The sequence below is a fragment of the Aulonocara sp. 'chitande type north' Nkhata Bay genome, linkage group LG12 (genome assembly GCF_057382095.1).
Source record: "Aulonocara sp. 'chitande type north' Nkhata Bay isolate Kocher_YH1m ecotype deep benthic linkage group LG12, A_spYH_male_GT1.1, whole genome shotgun sequence".
Lineage (NCBI taxonomy): Eukaryota > Metazoa > Chordata > Actinopteri > Cichliformes > Cichlidae > Aulonocara > Aulonocara sp. 'chitande type north' Nkhata Bay.
Genome location: NC_141355.1, coordinates 30553713 through 30565923, shown reverse-complemented (window position 1 = coordinate 30565923; position 12211 = coordinate 30553713). Strand labels below are relative to the sequence as shown.

At 40.1% G+C, this 12211-nt stretch overlaps 1 protein-coding gene across 2 annotated transcripts in view; it reads right to left on the bottom strand.

The window, feature by feature from the left end:
- The window catches only part of tmem8b (transmembrane protein 8B), a 34956-nt gene extending 24817 nt beyond the window's left edge, over positions 1 to 10139 (bottom strand). The window contains exons 1-5 of one of the 2 annotated variants that reach the window (XM_086315062.1): positions 9951 to 10139; positions 5308 to 5497; positions 4365 to 4572; positions 1897 to 2030; positions 1033 to 1301 (exon numbers count right to left, since the gene is read on the bottom strand). In XM_086315062.1, the coding sequence (XP_086171188.1) occupies positions 1033 to 1301; positions 1897 to 2030; positions 4365 to 4572; positions 5308 to 5497; positions 9951 to 10035 (886 nt within the window). In that variant the 5' untranslated portion in view covers positions 10036 to 10139. Of the gene's footprint in view, positions 1 to 1032; positions 1302 to 1896; positions 2031 to 4364; positions 4573 to 5307; positions 5498 to 9508; positions 9801 to 9950 lie in introns of those variants that run through there. The other variant, XM_086315063.1, reaches the window with a different exon arrangement.
- Between the last annotated feature and the right edge of the window lie 2072 nt (positions 10140 to 12211).

Here is a 12211-nt window from a genome sequence, read left to right as displayed (position 1 = left end):
ACAGCCACCCTGGGGCGCACTGACAGAGGCGAGGCTGCCGGACACTGGCGCCACCGGGCCCTCTGACCACCACCAGTAGGCAACGGGTGAAGTGTCTTGCCCAAGGACACAACGACCGAGACTGTCCAAGCCGGGGCTCGAACCGGCAACCTTCCGATTACAAGGCGAACGCCCAACTCTTGAGCCACGATCGCCTCACTGAAGTTGCTGACTACTTCAACATGTCTTTGGATCACATAAGGAGCTCTGTGAGCATCTACCAAGTGCAAATACCAATTCAAGTACAGACCTTGTATCTTCTTAATTTACAGGGAATTAATGCGGATTTGGGTTTTACCTGGCCATGACACTCCTTATCAGTCAGCTGTCCAATTATTTTTAAATCCATAAAAAGGAGTGACTACGCAAAGGAATATTAATTTAAAAAATGTCTATATGGTAATTCGTTTATGGTTAATGCAGTGTTATTATTAAAACCCCTGATTTAAAACGAAAAGTCTAATCTCAGTCAAACCTCAGTTGCAACATTATAAACGGTCACTGTCTAAAGGCAGATTTCCCCCAGACGTCTGTGGGAAATCTGCCTTGTAACTTATGACGTAACAGGAAACGCTTCTTAACCTTGCGATGTAACCTACCAAGCCATTTAGTTGTTGTGAGATGTATTGACCTGTACCATAATATACACATGTAGTTACATTTTTCATAAGATTAAAAGGGGTTTCCAGCTATGTTGTAAGTTACAACAGATTTCCTGCAGAAGTCTAAATCAGGCTTTACTGATTTATCTGAATGACCAGAAGCAAATAGCAGTGAAAGTTATGTAATATTAACCAACAAAGTCCATATTCTGACTTTATGACTTTTTAACTTCAGGTCTGAAGCTTATTGAAATGATTGTAATTGTAATTGAAATGATTATTTATGTGTTTATAATGTGTTTATTCTGATATAAATAAAGAACACAAATTTGCTACAAACAACTGAAATTAACATTAGCCAGAAAATATGGCAAAAAAGCATCACACTCACCTGTGACCTGCACCCCGATGCGGAAGTAGACGTCAGAGTTACTTAGATATCTCTCCACCAGGATATAATACCATTGCTCCCAGGCAGGTACAAGGGTGACTAATTCACAAGGGTTCCCCTCCCTGCAGTCGAGGGCACTTGAGTTATGCACTGGCGGTGCCCGCGCTCTTATCTTCAGCACCACGGGACAACTGTCACTACTCTTGTTCTTGGTGCTGCAGTTTACCAGCTGAACCTTCACCTTTGATATATAATTGGGGATGAACACTCTGCACAGGCACACATAAACACATGTTTTAGGCATTATACCACACAATAAAATGTAGACCTCTACTGAGTAAACATAATGTAAGTCAGCTTCATTGAAATAATTGTCTTTTAGATTTGTTGAATGTTGTGTATCACATCTATTCTGCAAAGGCTTCTATGTTAAATCTATATACTATATATTTTATCATGAGAAAATTAAGATAAGGCTTCAATAAAAATATATATAGTATTATAGTCCCTTCACATCATTTATGCAGCACTCATAATAGCAGCTCTCCTTCCTTTAGGCACCATCGCGAAGACCATGAAAAAAATGAAGATTAACCTTGGAAGCAAAATCTTATTATTCCACTCAAAAGACTCAAAGTAGGTGAAGTTGATAAAGGTGTGCAAACTAATCACACACAGGAATTGCACCTTTTAAAATGAAATTGCAAGATACATTAAAAAAACATAACTTAAGAGGCAGATGAAGGATTAGGCTGGGGAAGTGTTATGCTGCAAAAAATAAAAATAAAACGCAATTTTCTCCTGGTGTCTTTTCTCAAAGTCAAGCCCCTGTCAGGTTTCTAGGAGCCCACGTAGGTGACTTACTTATAAAGTGCAGATCTATTATGGACTGGGATCATCTGGTCAATGAAGTATCCAGGGTAAAGTACTGAAATCCCAATCAGCCTCTGAACAATGAGCTGAGGCTGGAACAGATACTGGCATTCCTCAGACAGACCCTACAAAGATAAAGCAGCAGTTGTTCAGATTGTATTTTTGTGGTTAACTCACCAATTTTTTTAAAAGCTGGTAAAGAGGAGATTAGATATCATTCAGACCGACTGAAAATTCCTAATGGACTGTGTGCATTAAGCCTGTCAGCCTCCTGGATTAATATCATTCCGTCCTCCCCCTCCCTGCCACACAGCGTAACATGCACCCACTATTTCACTTGTGTTGTTCTGAACCATTAATGCTTGATGTGCATTACTTTGTGAGATGAGCCGAGTAGACAGACTGATTTAGAGCCAAGAGACCGTGCATTAGTTTCTACACATGATGTGCTGTAAAATTTGTTTGTAAAATGAAGAGAAGCCTTTTGCACCTGATTCAACAGGACAGGTGTGAATGCCAAATTAGGCCCTTCGTTTCTGTCAACTGATCATTGACCCCTCCTGCTCTCGAGTCACAATTACTGTGGCATGTCATTAGTCTGGAAGCTGCTGGGGTGACCCTTTGATTTATTACAGCCTGTCGCTTGGACATGCACATGCACCTTGTGCTTGAATAAAAGCTCAACCAACGTGGGCTTTTGAGAGCAAATGGTTTTACACTGTGAGCCCAAACGGTTTTGATGTTCAATAGCTTTACATTTGACCTTCTTCATACCAAAAGCGATGTGGGCATTCATTCATTTTCCACAGAATTTCACTCTTGGCAAGATGTTAAAGCCTCTAAAACTCCATTAGAGCCATAAAGCACTAAACCTCCCTAATGAAACCCTGTCTAAATGCATTATTTTAGCTCCTTCAGTCACAGCTGCCCACCGAGACGATGTAATTTTAAGGTTCGCTTTGGAATATACAGTATGTCAAAGTTTATCAGGTATACATGGAGAGCTGCAAAAAAACAAAAACCTTTTAGAGCTTGTGTTCTCAACTCTGTTCAATTGTATGCTATTGTATTTGAGTCAGCAGTAAGTATTGTTGTATTGCTGCTGCACTGAATTGACAGGACATAGTACCTGTCAACACATTCTCATCCCAAGGTGTCAAATACAACGGTTTGCCACTGGCATCACAGAGATAAGCAGAAAGCTGTCCCCTTTCCTTGGAAAAGGTGTAGCATTGGCCTAGAGGTTTGTTAGCAAGTAGACCGTGGCTTGTACCTTATTAGGGAACTTTTGCTGACTTGTTTTCTTTTCATTTTTTTTTCATTTGCACTCACGTTTTTATCTTGTATAGGTACCACAACTACCTGTTTAAGTTTAAAAGAACGTTTTACAAATGTACCTCTTCACAATATTAGCCCTGCGTTTATAAAAATGCTCAAGGGCATCCAGTGCGCTCTACAGAGACATATAAAAAGGGTATTACAGAACTCCAATTTTGCTCTGTAAAGAGTAGCATATTCTATTTGCAATAAAGGACATTTCAGCAAATGCAGTTATTCCCTTTGACTCTGTTTTCAGTTGCTAAATCCTTACTTACTCTTAAGATTGGTATTAAACTGAGATAGTTATAAATGCGTCGCACATCTCCCTTTTCTGCTTGCATTGCTTCCAATTGTGTCTATTTTCTAAAGGAAAAACATCTTAGTTGCTAGAAAATTGCTTCAGAAAGCAAAATTTTAAAAGGTTTGTTATTTCCATCTACAGAGTGTGTCATTGGAAGCTGGTCACATTTGAGCCATGGTGGCTTATATCCCCAAATCCCCCAAAACAAACCAATTCTTCTGTATATGTGATGCTGCTGGCAAGTTCTGATTATATTTTTGATTGTTGTGTATTTCAGGTGCACTTTTGCCAGTCAGTGGAAACCACAAAGCACAAGTGAACACCATGCCAGTGACACATAAATTCCCTGAAATGGAAATCAGCAGGTGTTTATGCAGCCAAATAGGAGAACACGATGAGATGAAGAAAAACTCTCTGACACTGTTCAGCCTCTTTAGGTTCTGCAGTACATACTGGAATACTAATGCCAAGGATCACTTAAATCATTTTTATTTAATTTATTTTTTTTCCCGTCACAAAGGGGAGTTAAGCAAGCATGAGGAAAATGATTTAGATATCATTAGAGTTATGATACATAACACTCTGACACAAATAAGCTTACATTTTACCAGTCATAAGTGGTGAATGATGTGTAACACAAACATGATGCAGTCTTTTCATTTACAGCTCTAAACAACTGATGCTGGGTGCAGAGGGGTTTCTATTTTTCACAGCGTGGATGTAACGCTGGCAATATTGGTCTAGTGGTTCAGTAGTAAGAGAGATTCATTCGGAGTATTTGTTTTCAGTAAAGCTGTAGGAATTCTGGTGTTTATTTGTGATAAATGTGCAGGCTCACCTTGACTGAGATCTTGCCTTCATCCTTAGGTAAATGTGCCGCCAGGAACCAGTCTCCAGGGAGAGGGCTGGTCACGTTGAATGCTCCTGTTGTACGGTTTGGAAGAGTCCAGGTCAGAGTCACAGCAAAGGACCCTGGGATGACTGTATCCCGAGGGAAGCGGGTGAACAGGGGGTTGATTACTGGAGGAGCCCCGGACCTGAAGTACCTATTAATCACAAAGCCACAGTTCAGCCTCCTTAGGCCTAATACTGTCATAAACAACAAGAACATCTGCTAAATATTAAAGTTATCCATGGGAACAGCTAACAGCAGAAGTACAGCTGGCATCCTATACACAAATAAGAGTCACAGCAACAAGTTCTCAGACCACACGTCTTCAAAAATATTATATATTTATACACCAGACAAAGATGTTTCAAGCAAGGAGTTAATTTATTCAGCACATATCCATCTTTGACCTTTCTTTTGATCTCAGCTATGCACCTGTAGAGCATTGACTGTATCGCGCACAGTTATGACACCACCACACTGACAATCCAGACAGACAGGCATATAAACACCTGCCAAAGCACTCAAAATGGTCTTTGTTCTGGTTTCTGCTAGAGCAAGTGATTCCAAGGCCATGTTTCTGTATGACAAACACACACACACACTCACAGCTGGTACCGTTTCAGATACAGAACATTAATAATAAGCTCTTCATATCTGAATGGAACAAACGCGTCCATTATTTCAGACGCTATATCACTGAGACACAGGAGACTGACAAAAATACATAAAGCTTCATACAGCTAACGGCTTCACAGTTTCTCCTTGCGTGTAGGCTATAACCCCTTATTTTTCTAAATGTATTTAAGATGCTTATAATCAGCTGGAGAAGAAGAACACTTCAGTTGGAGAACAACAACAGAACAGTGTTAAGCCAAACTCGGTGTCTTACACAGTCACATTGCGGTTCGGGCAGCTGTCTCCAAACGTGCCCCCTTGCTCCTTGAAGGTGATGAGATTCCATACGGCCATCATGGTGTCGTCAGGCACATTGAAGTGGAACAGTTCCACACTGGCGAAGGAGTTGAAAGCACTCAGCTTACGAGGCGTACGGGTGAAGTATTCAGTCACAAAAAGGCAATCTGCAGGGAAGAGAATAAGAGGAATGTGTCCCAAAAATATTTGTGATGGTGGATAGCCTTTAAGCCTTATCGAGCCATTACTCTGCTTTGTCACAACTAAAAGTCACTTTCAACATACTGATGTACGCATCATGTTTGGCATGTTACCAGATTAGTTTAGAATGTTACCAATTTGATCATTTCTTTTCAATGCATACAAACTATAGCTGAGGTTAATGGAAGTTGCAAGAAAATAAAAACGTGACCTAATAATGGTATTATATGAAAAGTCAGGTGATCAAAGTGATGTAGTGTCCAATGCAGGGCACTATATCACAGGGTGGAAAACAGTTTTACTGCCACTATTACTTTAAAGTAACAACGTCCTATAAATCTTGAAGCAAAGTTGCAATGAAAAGATAGACAAGACAGGCGGGTGCTTTGCTTTACTCTGAAGTGCAGTGGTTGGTTTGAGGAAGAGAAACTTTGACTCAACTGACTGAACATCCCATATGCTTTGACTCATGGTTGTAGCTGGGAAACTTAAAACTAAAAATGACATCCATACTGCATGCTACATACTACAGAAGGACTGCAGAGTGTACTATTATAATCTATTAAATGTGTTGCACAGTGTAGTACGACCGCTAAGCTGGAAACAACCCTGGATTTATTTGTATGTTCATGTATTCAGTGTATCTATAGCTCCACGGACATTTATGGTAGCCCATGAAATAACTGTCAGCATATCTCAATTAGGAAAGCTGTGTGCTTGGAACAACCATCTCACTAACAGACCAATATCAACATCGTTGAAAGCATTGAATCATGATTAAAGCTGTTGCTTACAAAGAATAAATATTTAATTATGAACATTTCCCAATATGCCTGTACTATCACTGCTGTGACTAGAGAGCAGTTTTAAGGTGACTCGCTGTAATGACTTACAGAGTTTCACCTCAGAGGCAGCAAATTATTTCTTTAAGAGGTAAATAATCAAAATATGTGATCAAAGACTTTTAACTCCTTCAAAAGAAGCTGCGGGAGACGGATATATGCAGGCTCACTCACGTCCTGCATAATGTCAAATCCTTGGATTACACCCACCAAAGCCTCTCCATATAAATGCAGCAGACAAGCAGCAGGTGTAATCTGCCACATTACCTACATGAGCTGGGCTGGCATCAAGCACAGCCAGCGGGTGGGCAAAAAATGGGGGAAATTGTGTGCAAGTCACTTAATTGCTACACTAGAACATAAAGCGTCTTTTAGGCGAGGCGTTATCATAAATATAAACTCAAGTAGGTAGAAAAGAAGGCAGCAGATTATTACGGGAATAATGCGGTGGCACTTTGATGTTTCACTGGAGGAAAATGCTTCCACTTGTGGCGCATTCGGTTTCTGCGTGTCAGCCATTAAAATTGCAATACCTGTGGTGACATTGTTTGGGTTTTCTTTTTGTCTCACCTACAATTTGTACAAAAATATAAATAATTTCACACCACTGTTTTCAGAATACAGTGAATCTAAAAATGATGACAGTAAAATAACAAAACAAAACAAAACAAAAAATGATAAATAAAACGAGTGAAAAGGCAATGAGGTGCAGACGTGTAAAGAAATAGGTTGTCTTGAATGCGCAATACTTTCTTATGTTTGCGTAAAAGGAGCAAAACAGCTCTTTTCTGTTCTTTTCTCCCCCCACGACATTATCCACTCACCTATGGAGGCAACCTTGAATACTAAAGATGTACTACGGAAGCCGAAACTGAGAAGAATGAAGTGGTTTGCTGTCAAGAGTGAAATCCTAATCCCATACAAAGCTCCAGGTCTTTATTTGAGCCTCATTCCAGCCTTTTGCTGGACTGTTATCTCTGGTATATGTGAGCCTTCTTTACATTAAGATTCTTCTTTGCCCTTTCATTAACAGACTGTGACTGGGGTCACAGCCTGAAGTGCTATAACTCAAAAGGGTGAGTTTGGCGCTAACAGTGCTGGAGTCTGCAGTAAGCCTACAGTCACTGCTTGGCTGATTAGAAAGAAACAGACATGATTTTTTCTTTCCATTTACAGATTGCAGCTAAGCCCACAAAAAGTGTAGTTACAGAAAGAGGTTTAAAAAAAGAAGCACATCTAGAAGTAGGACTGTGAATGGTGATTACGCTATTCAAGAGGAATCCTTAAATCAGAATTAATTGCTAATCGTCACTTTTTCCAGGTGTCATAATCTAAGGTACATGAAAGCCACCATTCATCATCAAAACTACACCTTCACACAGTCTCTAGATCACTAACAGAGGGTCAGGGCTGTCACAGTGGGTCAAGAGATGGTAGAGGGAACTAAGAAAATCAAACTCTTCCTTTTTAAAAACCTTTGCTTATTGTCATTTTGCCTCTTTACTGGCACAAACTAAAATCTTAGAGGGGTTTATAGCCAAAGGATTTTAAAAAATCGTTTTTCCTAAGCATAGCTTTTAATCATCATTTTTATCACAAGTTAATATTTAAGGCTTGATTTTGCTTACACGTGTTAATTGCATCAGTGTCTTGCAAGTACTGAATATCCTGAAACAGGGTGCGTTTCTTTGGCAACTGTCACAGCCTCGCGTTTACATTTTTATAGTTGTGATTTCCAATGCTCTCTAATGTGCAAGCTATACAGAGGTGGTTACCGTCACACTTAATTGACAAGACAGGCTACGTGTCAAACACGTCGAGATCTCAAGATCTGAGGTTGTTGTGACAAAATGAATACAGAAAATTAGAATAATGAACTGACATATCTATTTTCAAGCTACGCGTGAAAAGCTCCGGGCTCGGTGACACTCCAGCAGCCACGCACAGAGACTTCACTTAAGTCTGAAGGTGTAAACATGCCAAAATATCTAAATATGCTTGTTTGTTTGCCAGCCAAATAAAGACGTTTCATTTGAAGATAAAGGCAGCCGAGTGCTTACAGGCTTTCTCATAGTGTGGTTCTGGATTCAATAATCTCTTCAATGAGCACCTCCCTACCACTGTTTTACTCTGTTAGAGGCTTAATATAGACATAATCCTGCTTTTTGTCATCTCAACATGGGATTTATCCATTAATACTTAGCTGGGCTGTCTTTAAACTTTATTTTTTGGAACAGCAAAAAGTAATTGCTGCTTTTCGAAATTCCTCCTCCTCTAGCAGATTTTAAAATCTCTCAAAAAAAAAAAACAGCTGCTAAAGATCAACCATCTGGAACAAGAGCCACTAAATGACACCAAATTTAATACTGGCCAGCGATAAAGTCAAATTTTGAGTCAACACTATTCTCTCCTCCATCCTCCTCACATCCACCTACAGAAACAAACGCCTCGAAGATAACACGCAGCCGTAAAGATTACTGGACCTTCCACTTCCACAATGGGAGATGCAGACACCAGAGATATTAAACATTAACAATTCATACACATCTAAACATGCACAATCTGCCTGGCAATCAAGTGGGTTAACATAAATTATTTTATGGTAAAGAATAAGCTCTAATTCTCTGTTGTCTCTGTTTTACTGAGATATATCCAAGAAAGCAGGGGGGAAGGGTAAAGTGGGTAAACTGGGCTTTCTGTCTAAAGCCAAATATGTCGAATGAGTTACTAGAATTGATAAAGCAAAACAGCAACAAGTCAGACAGACCTGTATGGTCCTTAGTGGCCACAGCCAGTACAGTCTGTGCTGTAGGTATGGATTCATTGTTATCACACAGGGAGATTTTTGTTGCACACCTCAGTCTTGAAGCAGCAAAGAAATTTTCATGGATAGACATTTAAAAAAAGAAAACAAATCAAGGAGGATACGCTTAGGTTCTTCTTTTTTAAGGAAACAGATAGAGAGAAATAATGAGAGCATGCTGCACTTTTCATACATTTAAAAACCTAAAAACAACTTGATTTTACAAAAGTCAACTTCAAAATTGTCCCATTATCCAGTTAAACCAGTTTAGTCCTCATCTCCTATCAAAGCAGGTTAAATTTAAGACGGGAAACAAGAAGGTTTGACTTAACCTTTCCCTTTATCCCATTACTATGGTCACATTTTGTAGTCAGCCGTGCCAGCGTGCACTAACTTGGCTTTGAGCCTTCACGTCTCCGCAAAACGAGAACAAATGAAAGGTAACAAGAGTCAACACGTCCGGACTGATCGGTTTTCTTGTGACCACATTTAGACCTCCGTATCGTAGCCTACAACCTATAGGAGCTTCACTCAGTGCATTGTGAGCCATAATTAGCAGCATCCTTCCCCATACGTAACGTAACCGAAGCAGGTCCGTGTTCAGGAAAACCGTTTTGTCAGTGGCCGAGACTGAAAGCAGCAGCTGTGGATGTTTCGGAGACTGAATTGAAGCCAGAGACAGGATGAGATGCTGCCGCCGCTGCTGGGAGGATTTCAGCACCCCGACAAAAGGAACAGCTCCGCGAATCAAACACTCACTGAATGGAAACTCACCTCCAACAGCGCAGAGATAGGTGTAAACAAGCAAGAGGAGCCTCGGAGGGCTACATCCTGAGCCCAGGCGCTCCAGTTGCCACATCGTTAAAAGCAGAATATTTTGTGAGGGGCTCCAGCCCGAGTGCAGTTCTCAGACGCTCTGCTGGTCTACATTTTTTCAGATATTTGCCAACGACCAGCTGTTTGTGCATGACGTCATTCAGACGACGACGGGACAGCGCCTCCTCTTTGGCTTTGATTTGACAACCTCAATATGTCGACTTATTTCATTGGACCTCCGGCCCTGTCAGTCCGGCGATAGTGCAGACGTAGATTGCACCACAAGGATTCACACTTCGCCGTCCTGGCCACCCGACACGGGCACGAGTGAGGTGTGAGGCTGCAGCTGCCCCTCGAGCCTGCAGCCTCTTCTGCCAGGACCCAGGACACAAAGTTGGTACTTTGGAGGAATGGAAGACTTCATCTTATGTGGTCGTGCACAAGCCTCAAAACTAATAAAATACGATTTCCAGCGATTAATAAATTCAAAGCAACTAATTTGGGTTTCTGTTAGACTAAAAAAAAAGTAAAAGTGCAGCAACTCCACGTGTCAGTCTAGTTTTAAAAAACTAGCAATATACATACTCCTTAAAATATAACATATTACGTGAGCATAAATAAAATGAAAGGCTAAAAGGATTTATTTTAATGATTCATAGTGGGCTCAATTTGGGCCTCAAATATAAAAGCAGTCAAACCACAGTTAACAAAGCACAAGTGGACAATGAGTCATTACATTTATCCAGTGAAAAATATTTAAAAGTGAATGAATACACAAAATATACTTGAGGAGTTTGAATTTTTCATTTTAAGGATCACGTGGTCATCGGGTGACGTGTTTGTCAGACAATCATCATGCTACCACCAGGACACTGCCATTAAGAATGACTCAGATTTTTATTTCTAGGCCATGGGGTGACATGAATCATAAGTGTCCCAGCTGATTTATTGGGATTGAGTATAATTGATCTGTCATCAATGAAACATTAAACTAAAGCACTAGAGCTGAGCTAAAAGAAAATGTGTGGAGGGTAAGAATGTCAAAAGAATGTTACTGATGTGCCCAACAAGATGTAACTCTACTCATCTAACACTAACTCACAAAGACTTTAATAAATCCAACACACAGGATGGGTGCCAGTTAAATTGCCTAGGGTTTAATTTAAGCAGCAAACTATAGAGTACAGAGTAGCTGAATTTTGTCTAAATTCATTTATGACTAGTACACAAAACAAATATTTGCTTTTTTACATCAGGTAGCTGGCATAGTTTGACATTTCACTGATCTAAAACAGAGAAATCCACTTTCTTCTTATCCTTGACCAAATAAAAGTCAAAGGTTTGACTATGTTACAGAACAAGGTGGGCGAGAAACAAACAAATTCAACACTGGAACCTGAAGTAATAGTGATTGTGGAGGAGCAGAGAGCTAAATAGTTACATATTCTTTAGTTGAAGATTGTATTCAAACTACAATCTAAGTAAAAACTGAGTGCAGAGGTGTAAGATATGCTATGCAAATGTGGTTTCTTATAATTACTTTCATGTGGCGATGGAACAATGCAGCAAATAATAAATAAAAAATAAAATTTAAATCTTTGGTTTATTGCTATGATTCAGTGCAGTGTCTGCAGCAGCCATAGTTTACTCTGAAGCCTTCCTCAAAGTTCGAAAGATTGCCAGACTCCCTAGATACCACGACCCACGCATGGCAACCCACTGTGTATGGCCGGCCTCTCTATGAGGTACCACAATATTCAACTAAGGTACTGTTCTGTTTCACTGCGACTGACTGAAACTGCCTCTTTTAAAGCCGGCCTTTTCTTCTTTAGCTCTTTCAATGCATTTTGTTTGTGAAGGCGCTCTATACACAGACTCGATTTAGCACACGGGCACAGACAAGATGCACAGCACTCACACAAAAGAGACACAGGAAAGTATATGCTTATGGTTATCTAAATCAGTGCTGCCAGTGGCCAGGTCATGAAAAATCTGCCTCTGTCTTGGAAATTATCCCAACTACCTCTTATTCCTTTGAATCCTAGGAGAAGCTCACATCCTCAGAGGCAAAACGTTTCATAAGTTTAATTGCTACTGTAATTAAAAGTAGTTCAAGTCAGTAGGAAAGATCACTAAGGCTGTAAATAAACAGCTTCAACAAAAGCGAGTGCACACCTGTACCACTTATGTATCACTTACATGTGAAATGAGTCAAAACT